Below are 17,431 nucleotides of genomic sequence, written 5' to 3'. Positions count from 1 at the left end.
TCCAAAATTTGTCGGGGAAAAGGTAGTGTTAGAAATCTCATGATGGCTTAAAAATCAATGATCAACTCTATTCATGAAACTTAAAATTTTAAAACAGGTGAACACTTGAAATTTTCGAAAATAGACTGTTCAAATAACTTATTATAAGATGCATTATTTTAGGATTTGAAGTTCTTTTTTTTCTTTATGTCCATATAACTCGAAGTGGAGATGATTAATTGGAAGGTATCTCTTAATAACAAACTTTTCTTTTAGATTTTTGAGGTCCACCTTACTTCTATTGTACAAGGATGCAATCTTGAATAAACTATTGGGACAATTACTAAAAAAAAAAAAAAAAGAAAAAAAAGAAAAGAAAAAAGATTATACTTTCTATGCAACTTACCTCCATTTTCTTGTACACAAAAATCAATTTGGCCATATTTGATGTTGACTTTCGGACCCAGCACCACATTGCCGGAGCGCACCATCGCATTGCTGGAGCACTGTACACATTGTCGGAGCACACCATCGTATTGCCGGAGCATTGTGCACATTGCCGGAGCGCACCATCGCATGTAATTCCAGAGTGTTCCACTATTGGACCGCACTTACACAATGCTGGATCTTTGTGACTCTAGAGTGTTTCACTGCTGGATCCCTGTGACTCCAGAGTGTTTCACTGTTGGATCGCACAGTGCCGAAGCGCTTGATCCACTACCGGATCGCACTTACAACCGGAGCCTCTATTTTGGTGAGATAGAGGAGAGAGGTGTGGGTAAGTTAAAAGTATGGGAGGTTAGTTTAGGTAATTTTTTATTTATTTTTGATTGGGGGTATTTTATATAGAAAGTTTATTTTGAGGAAAAAAGTGAGAAAAAAAAAGAAGTTAAAGTCGAGGTAAGTTGCATATATCTTCTTAGGGTTTTTGATAATTTTCCCTTAACTCCTTCCTTCAAAAACTTTCCAATGAAAAAATTACCACCGTAGATGTACAATATGATCCCGCCGAGCTTGATTTCCACGCTATTCAAATGCAGTGTGAGGAAAGGGAGAAACACGCATGCAAGTATGGTACGAGAGAGAGGCAAGCTTTAGGGCTACTGCCAATACTTTTGCCGCCACAATTTTCCCCAGAGCTCTCTCTCTCTTCAAACAATGGCGGAAAATGGTGCTTCTGCAAACTGTGAAATGATGATGCATCCAGTTTTCATCAACACTAGTATCGATACCCACATAACCCTGCTCATCTCTTCTCAAGATACTGTGGAGGATCTCAAAAGTCAGCTCTCTCTCTCTCTCTCTCTAAAATATGAATTGTTGTCTCTGTAATTTACTTTGACATATCTGCTTGATTTGATACCTTTCGTGGGAGAAAAGACTTTCTTGTGATGAGCTTATATTTTGTACGGTTTCTGGTTATTCTTCTTGTGCTGTTAACTGGTTTAGTTTCTTTGGCGATTGATGGGAGCATGCAATGTCTGTGTTGATTTGGGTTCGGGTTTCAAAGTCGATTAGATTTTGGTTTTCTTAAGAGATGATGCTTTGGGGCCCCCTCCCCTTTTTTTTTTGTTGCGGATTGTGTAAGGATTTGTTCATGGCGTATCTTTGATTTCATTGCAATGCATGGAAATTATCATTGTTTCTGTTCTTTGTTTGCAGGGAAATTAAGCAATGAACACCATCTTTGTTTCCCTGATATAGGAGAAATTACGATTCATGCATTAAAGGTATGATAGCTCTTTGCTTACAGTCATGGATTGTGATAAAATTGTCATTACAGTTTCCTATTATTGTATTCCTCTTTCTTAGTCCATCTTTTTATTTTCATTCTCAGCAAGAATTTTCTGTTTTTAGTTTTCTTTGTTGGTTCAGATCATCCATGTTCCTAACCAGCATCACCACCACCCGCCCCCGCCCCCGTCCCCGCCCCCGCCCCCGCCCCCGCCATCTCTCTCTCTCTCTGGCTTGTCTAGCCTTGCTCAATTGGTCACATTATTAGCAAGTATTTGTTGCTGATGCCGATGATAAAATTGAAATGTATCATTAGTCTCTCTCCCCTCCTCTTTTCTATTGTTTGTTTAAGCCTTGCTTAGTTGGTCATACCATTTGCTAGTAGTTTTGGTGATTCCTACGATATAATAGTGCACATTCCCCCCCCCCCCCCCCCCCCCCCCTATCTCTATCTCTCTCTCTCTCTCTCTCTCTCTCTTTGCTTAAATTTATTTCTATAATTCTATTTTCCGTGTCAAATTGATAGACTGTTTCATTTGGTCACAGATGAAAATGGGTTCACACTTGTATCAATTACCAAATTCCATGATGGTTCAGCCATTCTTTCAGGGGAAGAAAGGAGCTTGGTTTCTCTACATAGATGCTTGTCCTGTGAACCCAGTGAAATCTGTAGTGAACTCCAAGGACCATCTCTTGAGACTAGAGAACGGTGAGGCTCAACAAAAATCCAGTTTGATCTGTTTTAGGGGTGATGCCACTGACTCTCTGGACCATGTTTCAAAAGGGACGGTTGCTCCTTCTAGTGAAAGAGATTACCTTAGATCTGATAAGGCTTTTACCCAGTCCAGTAACCATGCTGAGAACCCCACTTTGCTTGAAAATCCAGTTTTTGAGAATTTACCCCTAACCCAAGTGATCAGCAGTAATATAAAAGACATTCAAATTCATTCTGCCATTTTCACCAACAATGAAAGAGAAAATTCTATTGAGGCTGGTGACAATGTCATGGTTGATAAGGTAGAAAAGGAGCCAATGGAGAAGCGAAACACATTACCTCATGATCTCCAGAGTGAGGAACAAGGGTCCTTAGTTCAGAGCAAGAAAAGGCGCAAGGACTCATTGACTAAATCAGATGACATTTTGGAAAATACTCAAGTTCCCAACACTAATTCTAAGAAAAGGCGCAAAACTAAGAAAGAAATCGAAGATGGTGTCGGGAATGGGCATAAAGAAACTGAGGTGGGTAATGACAGGGTTAGCAAAGAGGCACCTGGTTTAGAGAGAAATGCCATTTTAGATGCTTTGAAAGGCAGTGATAACATGGAGATTACGCCACTAGAAGAATTGTCTGATAGAATGGTCAAAGTGAAGAAGAGGAAAGATAAAGAGTGTAATGATGAAGTTGGGGATGGAGCTAAGGAAACTGAAACAGTGACTGACAGATGTATTAATGGTGCAAACAGAACTGTCAAAGTTAAAAAAACGAGAAAGGAACCAGCCAATCATCAGGAAGCAAAGCCTAATGCTTTGCCTACTGTTTCTTCTCTAGGAAATGGTAACACTAAGCAAGAAGAGAAAATAAATCTGGAAATGAACTTATCTGAAAATTTAGAGAGAGAGAATGACTTTGATTATTCTGGAATGAAAAAAGTTAGTCTAGACATGATTTCTCAGGATACATTAGAAAGCAATTCCAAGAACAATTCATCAAGCGTTCTGGATGAGAATAACAGAGATCCACCAGAAAGTCCAAGAATGTCCACCCAAAAGGACAGTCATCATCAACTTGACATTGTTAGTCGTGCCACCTCAGACTCTTTTGCCAATTCGGGTGATATTGTTCTTAGCCAGGTAAATAGAGGGAAAACTTCAAAGATACCTGTTAAGGTTAAAGAAAAGAAGCTTAGGAAGCCAAAGGACAATCATGTTGATCATGCAGATGAAGATCTCGGTGTTCATCGGGATCATGGGCCAATGAAAGACAACGAGATTTCATCAGGTGTCAATAAAATAGAAAACAAGGCTCCAAATTTCTCAAACAAGAAGCTGAGATCAAAGAAGAAAGAGTTAACAAAGCCTGCTGTGTCTGCTCTAGGAAATGATGGAATTGATCGAGGAGAGAAAGAAAATAGTGTAATGAACATTTCCAAAAATTTGGAGAGAGAGAATGACATTGATGTGTCTCAGGATACACTACGAAACAATTCCCAGATCAATCAGGGGGATCTTCCAAAGAGTTCTACAAAGTCCTCTCAGAAAGATGGTCATCATCATGAAATTGTCATTGGTGCTGCCTTAGATTATTTTGCAAATAATTCAGGTGATATGATCTTTGGCGAAGTAGAAAATAAAGCCGATGCTTTAGGGCAACCCAATGAGAAAAAAAATAAAAAGCCAAAACAACAAAAGGATAGAGGGGATGCATTAAGGCAACCCATTGAGCTAAAAAATAAAAAGGCAAAACAAGGCGAGGATATCCATAAATTAGATAATGAAGCTCCAAAATCATCAAAGAAGCAGCCAAGGAAATCTAGGAAGGAAGCAGCTACAAATGATACAAATGATTTGGAATCCTTGCAGCTAACCCAAGATTCTGTGAATTTAGAGGCTGTGGTTACTGGAAGTAAAAGTGTAAGGAAACCAAAGAACACTCAAGATATTAGGCCTCCAAAAAATGATAGTTGCTTCGATGTTGGTGAAACTATCCATACCGATCAGAGGGATGAAACTGAAAAAGATATGTTTGCATTGTCGGAGACTGAAAAGCGCAAGAAAGTGACTTCACATGAAATTTCAAAGAACCGATTGATGGGGTCTAAGGAAGAAGCAAAAAAGATGGTAGAGAAAGAGATTCCACAATTATCTGAAACTTTAGAAGCCAAGCAGATTAACTCAAGGATGCTCGAGTCTAGTGTGAAAAAGGGATCACCCAACACTAAAGTTATTGATGATAAATACCAAAATGCTAATTCTTTAGATTGTGACCGCCCTGGAACTGGAAGTATGCATGTGTTAGATAAAGTGAATTTCTTTGGTCGCACTGCACCTGAAGGAGGTAGAGATAAAGTTGTTGGTAATGCAAAAAAGGATACTAGAAAAGAACACTTGAGTATTTCTCGGGATGCAGCGGTTGATTCTAGTGCAAGCACAAGATCCTTGCCTGACGATCTTGACAGAAACAAAGGGAGGAAAAAGCTTATCTCCGAAGGAAACCACCGTTATGAGGTAAAGGGAAATGAAATGAAAAGTTCAAAGCTAGTTTCAAGCGAGCTAAAGTCTAAGATGGGTTCTTCAGCCAAATCAATTTCACTTTTTAGGAATGATGAAGATGATGATGATGATGATGAGAGCTCTGAAGAGGAAAGCGAGTCGGGGACATCTGAATCTTCAGATAATTCTTCTGCATCAGTTGATTCAGATGACCAAGCCCACAAATCCTTGCATACATCAAGATATGGTATTTCTCATTCTTAAGATTTATTTTGATTGTTTTCGTTTGTAGAATTCAACTTTACTTTTATGATTACTAGATGTCTTTCTGATCTATAAAATTAAGACCTCTTTCTTTTTGAGAATCTGTGGTGGTTTTCTTTGAAAATATCACTTGTTGATATGTTGGTGTCCTTTTGATTATTGTTCTTTAGAACTATTTGGGGTCGGCTACACGAATCTATAGTACGATGCGTACACACACACATCATCATCAACATCAGAGCATTTTCCCAACTATTTGGGGTCAGTTACGCGAATCCTGGTCCGCCATTCTACTCTATCAAGGGCCATACCCTTAGTGAGTCTATAAGTCTCTATATAGTTTTTCACTACTTCTAACCATGCCCTTTTAGGCCTACTTTTTGTCCTTTTTGAGCCTTCCACTTGAATCAACTTGTGCCTCTCCATATATATATATATGAAAAGTCTTTCCAATGCCTATAGGCGAAAATGGATAGTGAGTTCGCCTACCTTCATCACCGTCCAAATTTCATTGCACGGTCACGATTGTCCGGTAGTGTTTTATTTTTCATTTTTTTTTACAAATCGGAATGACCTAAAATTTGGAGGGTATGTACATCTTACTAAGCCGCATCTAATAAAAATATAAAAAAAATTATCCGTGAAATTGTTTTTGACCAAAAAACCCCGAAACTTTTTGAGGTATTTTGGTCAATTTTTTTCATGTCAAATATTTTTTTTATATTTTTCGAAAATTCTCTTATTTTTGATGAATACACCTCCAAATTTCAAGTCATTCTGATTTGTAGAAAAAAAATAAACAATGAAACACTGCCGGACAAATCGTGACCGCACGATGAACTTTGGACGGTGATGGGGGTAGGCGAAATCACTGTTCATTTTCGCCTATAGGCGTTGCGTAGTGTTTTCCATATATATATATACTTATCTACAAAATTGAGACACTTAGGTCTTGTGAACCCCTTCAGGTGCTAGAAGATCTGCAATCTTGTTGGTGATGTGCAATGTAAATTTTTTTGGTAGTTAACAAAAGTTTAGTTAATCTAATTAATTTCTTCACAAGTATGTATTCACAAAATTGGAATGCTACTATGAAACCCTACTTGTCTACGAAGTGAAACACTAAGCGAGGCCCATGCCCAATCATCTGCAATGTTATTGGTTTCCCTCCATGAGTGGTGGCGTGAAACCGAAATGTTTCTCTTCATTGGTTTCCCTCCATGAGTGGTGGACTGAAACCAAAATGTTGCGCAAAGTTGTGAATATCTCTAAAAAATGGATGCCAACGACAATGGAGGCTTTGACTCCTTCACCTAAGAGATCACATTCTTTGCCTCTCCTTACTTATGTTTCCTTTGACTCATTTCATTCCCTTCAATACAGCAAGATAGTGTCATCCTTTTTGATCCTTGAGGCTTGATTTTATAGGACAATATCTTGCCCTTCTATAGTCGATACGATAGCCTATTGTCTACACTTGTTCCCTACACTTTACACCACCATTTTGTGGTCATTAAGCCTTCATTACATTGCTGTAACTTCTGTTTCAAGATTAGTTACAGCAAGGTAAACCTTGGTTTGCATGAGGGTTATGACTAAGTTACGTGCTCTCATCATGCCTTATCATAGTGTGTACTAGCCTTATTGCCTAGTCTTCGCGCCATCTATTTGTGAGATTTTGGATCCATAACCTTGCTGTAATTAGTGTTCTAAGTCTCAGTTACAGCAAGGTAAAAATTGATTTCCATGAGTTTTGTAGCTTAGATTGATAGTCTATAAAAGGCCCTTTCATAAGGAGTCGATATGATGGATCAATTGGTCAGCACTGGCATGATCATGCTAGATCTCTTTATGATGTGTGTTCACTGATCTAAGCATCTTTGAGTGACCTATTATTGTGTAAGACTGCTTCCTTGGTTGGCTTCCTATATTTCAGGAGTGAGGAGAGTCCCACATCCCTGCGCTATTACAGGCGGAGATTTTGCTTGGGTGTAATAGTTTCGAGGGGTGACCGTGAGCAAACTGAGTTCTATGATTGCCTTCCCATGGTCGAAACTTTCTTAATTGAGTTCTAATAAGTTTGTACCAGTCTTGTTAAGTGAAGTAATGCAGTTGGATTGTATTTTTATGTAAATTAAAGGTGTATATTGTGTAGAGAAATTGTATGGTGCAGATGTTTGTATAATGTACACATTGTCTTGTATGTAATGCTTCCTTAACTTGTGTTTTGAGTGGAAATTGATGGGGGCTATGAGGAGTTCCTTTTCTTCTTTATTTTGAGTTGTAAAAGGGGATTTAAGGTGGTGGTATTAGTCCCACCTTGCTGTAATTTTGTGTTTTTTGTCCTTGAATTGATGTATACTAGCCTCTTGTAATAAAAATTTATACAAGGGGCTAATTCATGCATCCAACAAAAAGCAGGGATTGAAACCTACTGAATCACTTATAGATCGTACCAGCAAGTTGGATCTCATTTTTGATACTCCTTCGGAAGATGTGTTCTATATCAGACTTGTGGGGAAACTCATATATTTGTCTAGCGCTGATATGATCTTTTTAGTCAATTCATGGATGCATATTGATCTACACATATGGATTCTGTCGCCAAGATCTAGAGCTATCTCAATTCATCTTCATTTTGTTAACAACCATTGAATATCGACAACCTAAGTAGCCAAATACAGGTATGAGTATCCTATCTGACACACATACCCACCAGGTGACATACATTTTCGTATATAATACACAAACTAAATATTATTTGTACTATAAGGGCTATATATGTTAACATTCATTTTATATTTTTGGTACATCATACTGATTTCGTATCACGTTCTGGGTGACGTATACAATATATTTTATTGTGGACTATTATAAGTTTAGGCACACGGGCACTATACATCTTTTTTATTTTATGTAATTTCTTTTTCCCTGTTGGTTAGTTAATGTTCAGCAAGACAAGTAGCGTCGTCGGTAACTTCTAGTTGCATGCCTTCTCTCTCCATCGCAGCTCTAAAGCTGTGTTAGTCTTAGGGTTGGGTTGTCTCTTCAGGTAGAACGTAGGGCATCTATAACGGTTTGGTCTGTCTTCCCTTAACGTTTTTTCAATACACAAATTTATATTTTTTTTCCTATCAATAGCCAACATTTATATCTTTTATACATAGGTGAGGTTTGTATAAGGTGCCCACCTTATACTATAAAAGTAAGACGTACCTTGAAATTTTGTCGGAAGATGTAGTTATGTTGTTGAGGTCTAAATTTTGTTGGAAGATATAGTTCTGGTGTTGAGGTATAAGAAGGGTGATGACCTTAAACTTTCCCTTAAACCGTCTCATACATAGGTAAAGGGGCTGCGTTGTGTTAGGTACGTAGCAAATGTAAAATTTTGCCAAAACTTATCCTGAACATACAATATCTGCTTATATTAGGGTGTTCCCCAGAAACGACGCACTGTACCGGAACCCGGGTACAGTGACAAATGAACAAGGGGTAGCTAGGGCATTCCCTAGAAGCGATGCGCTGTACCGGACCTCAGGTACAATGAGAAATGAGCAGGGTTAGCTAGGGTGTTCTCTAGTAGTGATGCGCCGCAGTGCCACCCGGTTGCAGTGAAAAAGAGGCAAAGGTTCCAGCAACATCTTGGACGAGTGCAGGTAAAGAAGTTAGTCTAAGAGAATAGAATTCGTTTAGCCACATAGAATGTAGGAACACTTACAGGTAAGAGTATGGAGTTAGTGGATACAATGAGACCAAGAAGAGTAAACATAGTCTGTTCGCAGGAAACTAAATGGAAAAGAGAAAACGCTATAGAAATAGATGTGTATAAACATTAGTATACAGGAAAGGATAATAATAGAAATGGCGTAGGCATAATAGTATACAAAGATTTAAAAGATAAAGTAGTTAATGTCAAAAGAATAGGTGATAGGCTCTTATTAATTAACCTTGTATTAGGGGATGAGATAATTAACGTAATTAGAGCTTATGTACCACAAGTAGGATTAGATGATATAATTAAAATACAATTTTGGGAGGACAGATGGAATAGTCCAAGACATACCAAATGGAGAGAGGACCTTTTTAGCAGGTGACTTAAATGGTCATGTAGAGAAGGATAGTAGAGGATATGAAGGGGTACATAGGGGATATGGGTTTGGAAAAAAAATGAGATGGGTGAGACTATTCTAGATTTTACTATAGCCTACGACCTAGCAATAGCAAACACTTACTTTAAGCAAGATGAACATTTAATAACTATAAAAGTGAATCACATAAAAGCCAAATAGACCTATTCCTGGTTAAGAAAGTAGATCGACCGTCATGTAAAGACTGCAAGGTTATCCTAGGAGAGAGTTTGATTACCCAACATAGGCTCGTGGTTATGGACGTCTGCATAAAGACATGGAAGAGAAGGGGTGAAAGTAATGGTATCCAAGAACTAGGTGGTGGAATTTAAAAAATAAGAAAATATATTTATTTAGGGATAAATTAGTTCAAGAAGGAAATGGAACTCTAAACATGATGTCAATGTAATATGGAATGAGATGGGTGACTGTATCAAGAAAGTGGCAAAAGAAGTTTTAGGAGAATCTAGAGGGAAAAGAAACTCTGATATAGAAACTTGGTGCTAGAGTGATGAGGTTCAGAAGGGCCATTAACGAAAAAACGATCATGTTATAAAATTTGGCAGTGTAATAGAAACGATCAAAACTTAGAAAAATATAAAAATGCTAAGAAAAACGTTAAACAAATAGTAAGTAAAGCTAAACTTAAGGCATATGATAATCTTTAGAATAAACTAGGAACAAGAGAAGGTGAAAAAGATGTCTTCAAATTAGCAAAAATATGAGAGAAAGAGTGTATGTATCTAAACCATATTAAATGCATTAAGAGTGTGGATCAAAGGGGTCTTGGTAAGGGATGTTGAGGTCAATGAAAGGTAGAGAGTTTATTTTCAAAAATTATTAAAGGGAAAATATCTCTATACCCCCTGTTTTTAACTTTCATTTCTCAATACACCCAAGGTTTCAAAACATATCTTTGAGCTTGAAGATCCTACGTATTATATCTTCTAACCCCTTGAATCTATTTTACTAACTTTGACCCTTTTTTTTTTATCCCAAACAAATTTTAAAAATATATACCGTTTCTAAACTGCATCCTCTCTTCACGTGATTTCCTAAAACATCTCTCTCTCTCAATCTCCGTATTCCCTTTTTCCATCTCTTCTCTCTCCAACAAATACTCCAACCTTCTCTCTCTAAAAACCGCCATTATAGACCTCGACAACTCTCTCCAGAACTTGAACCTCACAGTTGACCAGTTCACCGACGGGATCGCACCGGAAATATCCCAGATCGACGACCTCAAGCCTCTCAATCTCTCTAACTTCTTTAATGGCAGTTAATGACATTAAAGATCAATGGCCTCAAGCTCGACACCCTGTTTTTGCAGGTTAATGGCTTTTTTGGTTGATTACACCAGAGCTTGGAAGCTTGAAGAGCTTGAAATCCATGGACCTGAGCAATAACATGCTTGATGAATAGATCCATGTGGAGTTTTCGATGAATAGATCCCTGTGGAGTTTTCGGAGCTCAAGAACTGGCCCTATTAAATCTCTTCCGAAATCGGCTTCACTCCTCAATCCCTGGTTTTATTGGGGATTTGCCTGAGCTCCAGGTCCTTCAGCTGTGGGAGAACAATTTTACAGGGAGTGTTCCTCAACAACTTGGAATGAATGGTACAACTTCAAAAAAAAAGCCAACTTGGAATGAATGGTAATCTTGTTCTTTTTGATGTCTCATCAAACAAGTTCCCTGGTTCGTTCCACCTCACTTTGCTATGGTGGAAAGCTTACCCCTCTAATAACCCTAAACAACTGCTTGTTCGGTCCAATACCAGAGTCCCTTGGTGAATGTGTTTCTCTCGTTAGAATTAGAATGGGACATAATTACTTGAATGGCTCGATCCCAAAAGGTTTGCTCTCTCTCTCTCTCTCTCTCTCAAATCTTATTCAGGTCGAGCTCCAAGATAACTATCTCACTGGAAATTTGACAGATTCAAGTAAAGACTATGAAAATTTAGGTCAGTTGAATCTATCGAATAGTAAGAGAGGTCGAGAGATAGAGAGGGAGATGGTGGAAATATGGAGAGAGAAAGAGAGACATTTTGGGAGAATCACTTGAAGAGAGAGGGGATGAAGGGAGAGGATGGGGTTTAAAGAACATGTCTTTTTTAAGGCTTGTTTGGGCTAAAAAAATAGGGTGGGTAAATTTGGTTCAGAGGGTTAGAAGATATAATATATGGTATCTTCATGCCCCATGCTATACTTTGAAAACTTGGGTCTATTACAGTGTTCGAAAATCGAACCGGAACGGTTAACCGGACATGGGCCCGGAAGCGATTTAACCGGCCAACCGGTAGACTGGCCGATTCAACCGCTCTAACCGGGCAAGTTCTGAACGATAAAAATAAGTGTTGAAAACAATAAAAAAGATACAAAAAAATCTACTAAAGCATATAAAGAATGTGATTAAAACAAAACACACTCAAATGAAGTTGAAAATTAATGAAAAAAATGGACTTACCGAATCGATTTGTGCCTAGGGGTATTTTTAAATTTTTTTGAAAAAGATGGAAAAATATAAAAGTGAGTATCAATGACCAATTTTTTTTTAAATTTTTACCATAATGTAAATAATATTAAAATAGTGTTTAAAAAATCGACTTGACCAACTCTTTATTTAAAAGAAAATGAAGAAATTAAGTTATAGTTGATAAAAAAATAGTGCCTATATTATGTATAAGTATTTAACAACTAAGAATTAAGGGCGTATTTATCAACTAAGTAGTAAATGACGTATTGGTTAGTGGGTCTGATAATAAAGGACTACTTTAAGAGAGGATTCTAGTTCGGACTACTTTTAAGAGAGGATTTTAGTTCGATTCCAATGGGTAAGTAATTTTTTTGAACCAACGAAATGAATTCTTAAATTTTTTTGAACCAACGAAATGAATTCTTTTAATTTTTTTGAACCAACGAAATGAATTCTTAAAATTTTTTAAACCAACGAAATGAATTTTTAAAAGAAAGCTCACTAGTGGGGGGATTCGAACCATGATTCATATAAAACTTAATCATCAAAGCTAACCAATAAACCATTCTAATGTATTTGATATAAATTTGTAGTATTTTATTTAAAGTTTAAAATATCGGTTGATCACCAAAACCGTAATTGGTTTGTACAAACAAAATGAATTCTTAAAAGAAAGCTCACTGGTGGTGGGATTCGAACCATGATTCATATAAAACTTAATCATCAAAGTTAACCAATAAACCATTCTAATGTATTTGATATAAATTTGAATTAGTATTTTATTTAAAGTTTAAAATATCAGTTGATCATCAAAACTGCCCATAACCGGAATCGGCTAGTTTGGTTCCTATCTAACCAGCTGGTTAGCGGTAAGATTGGCCGGTTTTGCGAACACTGGTCTATTGAGAAATGAAACTTAAAAATAGGGGGTACGGAGATATTTTCCCATTATTAAATGACGAACACAATAGGAACTTAGGGGTAGAAGGAACTGTTGGTACAAATAAGGCCGAAGGTCATAGATACATTTGTAGGATTAGGATGTCGGAAGTGAAAGAAACTTCGAAAAGGATGAAAATAGGAAAGACTTTAGGATTATATGGTATCCTGATAAAGGTTTGGAAGTGCATGGGGGAGATTGGCATTGACTAGTTGACGAAGCTGTACAACAAAGTTTTGAGAAGAAAAACAATACCAAATGAATGGACGAAAAGTATTGTGGTACCTATTTTTAAGAACAAAGGAGACATACAGAATTATGTGAACTATTGAGGGATCAAGCTTATGAGCCATACTATGAGGCTCTGGGAGAGAGTGTTTGAGCAACGACTAAAGCATGAAACGAATGTACCTGAAAACCAATTTGGTTTTATGCCAGGAAAGTCAACAACTGAGGCTTTTTCCTACTTAGGCAATTGATTGAGAAGTTTAAGACGAAGGGAAAAGACCTCCATATGGTCTTTATTGATCTAGAGAAAGCTTATGATAGAGTACCTTGAGATTTGATTTGGTAGGTGTTGGAAAAGAAAGTAGTCTTTAGACACTACATCGACTTGGTGTGAGTATGTACGATGGAGCGATAATTAATGTACGAACAACTAGTGGAGAGACAATTGAGTTTTTAGTGATAATAGGTCTACATCAAGGGTTAGCATTGAGCCCGTATCTCTTTGTTTTAGTTATGGACGACTTAACTAGGTTCTTACAAGATGAGGTATCGTGGTGCATGTTGCTCGCATATGTCATGGTTTTGATCGATGAGACCGGAAACATAGTCAACACAAAGTTAGAATTTTGGAGGGATGCTCTAGAATCCAAAGGTTTTAAAATTAGCCTGACTAAGACATAGTATATGGAATGCAAGTTTAGTAATAATAGGAGTAGAGATGAGGAAGTAGTTAAGATTGATGGCCATGAAGTACAAAAAAGATCGCACTTTCCATATCAACAGTATGATTAAATGCACATAGCATTAAATGATTAAATGCGGAGTCAACAGTATGATTAAATGCACATAAAAAGATCGCACTGAAGTAGACATGATTAAATGCTCAACACTCTAATGTCAAGTAAAAGTTAATCACCAAATCCAGATACCCAAATTTACAAAAGTATTTTAGTGCGGGGAGTTCCTTCTCAAGAGTTGAACGAGATAGATTCCCAAGTAACTTGAGCAAGTAAAATCAAGCTCATCAAGCTTTACCCTTGAAAACACATTAATGTTGTACAACTGTGAAACTGCTTCATCAGTCATAAGATTGAAATCCTTGAGTATTTCTATCGTAACATTATTCCACCAACCAAAGTATTTACTTATGCCAAATTAAATCAGGGCTGACTGGATTTGTGGGCCTCATGAGACGAGAGAGAGGAGTGATCCTTGAATGCTAATCAGGTCTACTTGTGAGTTTGATGCTTTGTTTCCATTCAATTATGTGATCATAAAAGAAATCATGGTTGTTATGATCATTTTATTTGAAGTAGTGGGTTTCAGTTTGCGGCAAAAATAAAATAAAATATGAAGGTTCCTGGGAATATCTGTCTTCTCTTGAATGTAATAGGGAAGCTCGTAGTTTGTGAGACTTGGATTGTCTATAAGCTGCTTGCAATCATTCTGCTGGCATGGGTCTTTTCTTCACTCTTGAGTATATGGGGAGTGCTTTTGAAAGCATCAGGTGTATTTTGGTCATTTTGGACAAAGTTTTTTTATGTACCTCCCAAAAAAAAGGGGGTAATCTTGCTATTTTTCCTATCAGTGTATTTATATTCTTTTTTTGTTTTGTGTTTAAACATTTTTAACTGAAGTTTTAATTTTTATATTAGATGAGTGATGATATCTTTACTGGTGCAATAACACAGGGGAATCTGCTGACGTAAACGAGAAGAAAAGGGAGACTGTTCAAAAATCTTATATTCAAGAAAAGTAAGTAGTATGTGAGCTGTGGAAGTTGAGTAAAGAGGGACTACTTTTTTTCTCTAATCGCATCCCAGACCTATGCCTTTGAATTTGCTTATAAATATGATTCTTTATACAATATGAATATGCTTTCTGGAAGTTCATGTGGTTTGAATTATTGACATTATTGTAAAATGCATATTCTCTGTACTATAGAGAAATGTGTACAGACACAAACACCCCCATAACTCTATTATTCCTCGTATAGGATGGACCATTATTTCTGCAGATGTTACTTTCGTATTTCTTGTTACCTAGTTGCAATATTTAGTCAGGATTAGTAAAATCGTCTCTTCGATTGGAATTGGGTGATGTAATCATTAGATTGTTGTAAATCGTGTATTCTTATATGACCTTGTTGCTGATTTTTATGAATATATGCAGTTTCCTATGATTTCTTTAGAAAACCGTTAAGCAACTGTATCAAAATTAGCTTCTTTATAAATCAATGCAGAACTTGTGATTAGTAGAATCAGATGGATTTCTAAGTCCTAAATCCCGGACCAAAACTATTAAATCGGGTTATGTAGTGACTAGATTTTTTATTAGTATAGTTAGGATTATTGGACATTTGAATTAATGCAGAACTTGTGACTAGTAAATTTCAGCTGGATTTTTGAGACCTAAATCCAGGAGATGGGGCTGGAATAGGGTCCTGTAATCACTAAGCTTTTCATTAATATGGCCAATTTGATTGAAATCTTGGAAAACACATTTTCTGATTCCATGTAGCACTGTTTTACCTTGAAACGTTTCCCTCCATTGATAAATATGATACATGAATTCGTTTTTTTTATGATGCGAAAATTCTTTTTTCCTCCCCTATTTTGATGAAGTATGGTATCCAAAATCAAACTGGGCAGTTCTCCCATTTTATTATGCAGCCAGAATTCGAATATGCATTCTTAGATCTGTCTCCTTTTATAGTGTCCCATGCCCCAAGTTTGTTTGCGTGATGTTTCTTTTCTATTGAATCTCTCAACTATTGAATGGGAAAAAATAGTTTGTGAGTTGTAATCCTTCTTAGATCTACTTTCCTTGGTTGTGTTTGAAATCGAGTGGTATTTATTGCTTAATGCAATGGTTTAGTTCCTGGACAGCATGTTAGTTGATTTAATAAAAATCGAGTGTTATTTATTGCTTCATGCAATGGTTTAGTTCCTGGATGGCATGTTAGTTGATATAATAAAAATCGAGTGTTATTTATTGCTTAATGCAATGGTTTAGTTCCTGGACAGCATGTTAGTTGATTTAATAGTCTTAGATCTACTTTCCTTGGTTTTGTTTGAAATCGAGTGTTATTTATTGCTTAATGCAATGGTTTAGTTCCTGGACAGCATGTTAGTTGATTTAATAAAAATCGAGTGTTATTTATTGCTTAATGCAATGGTTTAGTTCCTGGACAGCATGTTAGGTGATTTAATAGTTTTCAAGTTACAATCTCTCTTACATCTACTTTCCTGGTTGTGTTTGAAATAGCATTTTGTTTATTGCTTAATAAAAGGGTTTAGGTACTTGATGACATGTTATTTGATTTGTACACAGGACCAAATATGCAGATATCGAGTGTTATTTATTGCTTAATGCAATGGTTTAGTTCCTGGACAGCATGTTAGTTGATTTAATAGTTTTCAAGTTACAATATCTCTTACATCTACTTTCCTGGTTGTGTTTGAAATCGCATTTTGTTTATTGCTTAATAAAAGGGTTTAGTTACTTGATGACACGTTATTTGATTTGTGCACAGGACCAAATATGCAGAAATTGTTGCTAAGACAAGCTTAAATGACATCTTGAAAACTACAAGTGGCCGCAAAAAGGCTCAGAGTAGGCTACCCAATGCTGAACTTAAGGATGCCAAAGGTGTGGCCCTTGATGATGTTATGGCTTCTCAAGGCTCTTAGCTTCTTCGGTTTCTTTATACAGAGGCGTTGTTCTCACTTAAGATAGATACATGTGTTGGTGTTGAGCCAAATTTTGGACCTCTGAGATTGGCTTTATATAGTAATCTGTGTAAATAGAGAGAAAACGTTCTGGTTATTTTGGACTTTGTTGTTTCATTTATTGTCTTCATTTTCTTTGTATCAAGGTAGATATCAAAGACATGTTTTGTGTCAGTGTTATATGGTTGTCCTCTTGGCTCTTTCCTATTAAAGGGTGGTGACAAGTTCATATGGTTGTCCTCTTGGCTCTTTCCTATTAAAGGGAGGTGACAAGTTCAAATTTTGACTCTTGTTCTATAATATTTCTATGGGACAAACTGGGAAAAGAAACGATATGAAATTGTGTCTTTTTGGACTTCCACTGATTGATCATTTTACAATGAAAATGGTTGAAGCCTTAGGGGCTATTTGCACTCTATTTTGTTATTTGATTCTAATGGTTCTCATGATATTTTTGACGATACTAAAAGCTTTTCCTTTTTAGAAATGGTACTATTTGCATGGTTGAAGCCTTAGGGGCTTTTTGCACTCTCATTTTGTTATTTGATTCTAATGGTTCTCATGATATTTTTGACGATACTAAAAGCTTTGCCTTTTTAGAAATGGTTCTAATGGTTCTCCTGATATTTTTGAAGTTACTAAAAGCTTTTCCTTTTTAGAAATGGTACTATTTGCACTCTATGTTGTTACGATATGTAAAGGTGTAAAGTAGTTTATGGGTGGGTCGAGGGACGCATGACTACATT

The 17,431-nt window shown here is 36.7% G+C and overlaps 1 protein-coding gene across 8 annotated transcripts; it reads left to right on the top strand.

The window, feature by feature from the left end:
• Positions 1 to 899: 899 nt before the first annotated feature.
• On the top strand, positions 900 to 17,101 carry LOC18441945 (uncharacterized). 8 transcript variants are annotated; one of them, XR_016057015.1, is made up of 6 exons: positions 900 to 1,261; positions 1,642 to 1,709; positions 2,260 to 4,938; positions 5,031 to 5,170; positions 14,646 to 14,709; positions 16,490 to 17,101. XR_016057015.1 is itself a non-coding variant. In XM_020671967.2 (6 exons), exons 1-5 carry the CDS (start codon positions 1,138 to 1,140, stop codon positions 16,337 to 16,339), a joined length of 3,219 nt encoding a protein of 1,072 aa, XP_020527626.2. In that variant the 5' UTR covers positions 900 to 1,137; the 3' UTR covers positions 16,340 to 16,353; positions 16,490 to 17,101. The 8 variants fall into 8 exon arrangements, 4 of the variants coding, with proteins under 4 accessions (XP_020527626.2, XP_011626164.3, XP_088725038.1 ...); XR_016057014.1 differs by adding an exon at positions 10,645 to 10,930 and having other exon boundaries at positions 2,260 to 5,170; XM_020671967.2 differs by adding an exon at positions 16,288 to 16,353 and having other exon boundaries at positions 2,260 to 5,170.
• Positions 17,102 to 17,431: the final 330 nt, after the last annotated feature.

Source organism: Amborella trichopoda, chromosome 6 (genome assembly GCF_054954075.1).
Source record: "Amborella trichopoda isolate Santa Cruz 75 chromosome 6, AtrichopodaSantaCruz75HAP2 v2.0, whole genome shotgun sequence".
Lineage (NCBI taxonomy): Eukaryota > Viridiplantae > Streptophyta > Magnoliopsida > Amborellales > Amborellaceae > Amborella > Amborella trichopoda.
The sequence above is the reverse complement of the archived record's forward strand: the minus strand, read 5'-3'. Positions and strand labels throughout refer to the sequence as shown.

Excerpts from the sequence above, each read along its gene's own strand:
- LOC18441945 (XM_011627862.3), top strand. The coding sequence starts at position 1,138 with ATGGCGGAAAATGGTGCTTCTGCAAACTGTGAAATGATGATGCATCCA. Across the intron at positions 1,262-1,641 it reads TACTGTGGAGGATCTCAAAA|GGAAATTAAGCAATGAACAC; the intron begins GTCAGCTCTCTC and ends CTTTGTTTGCAG. Across the intron at positions 5,171-14,645 it reads CTTGCATACATCAAGATATG|GGGAATCTGCTGACGTAAAC; the intron begins GTATTTCTCATT and ends GCAATAACACAG.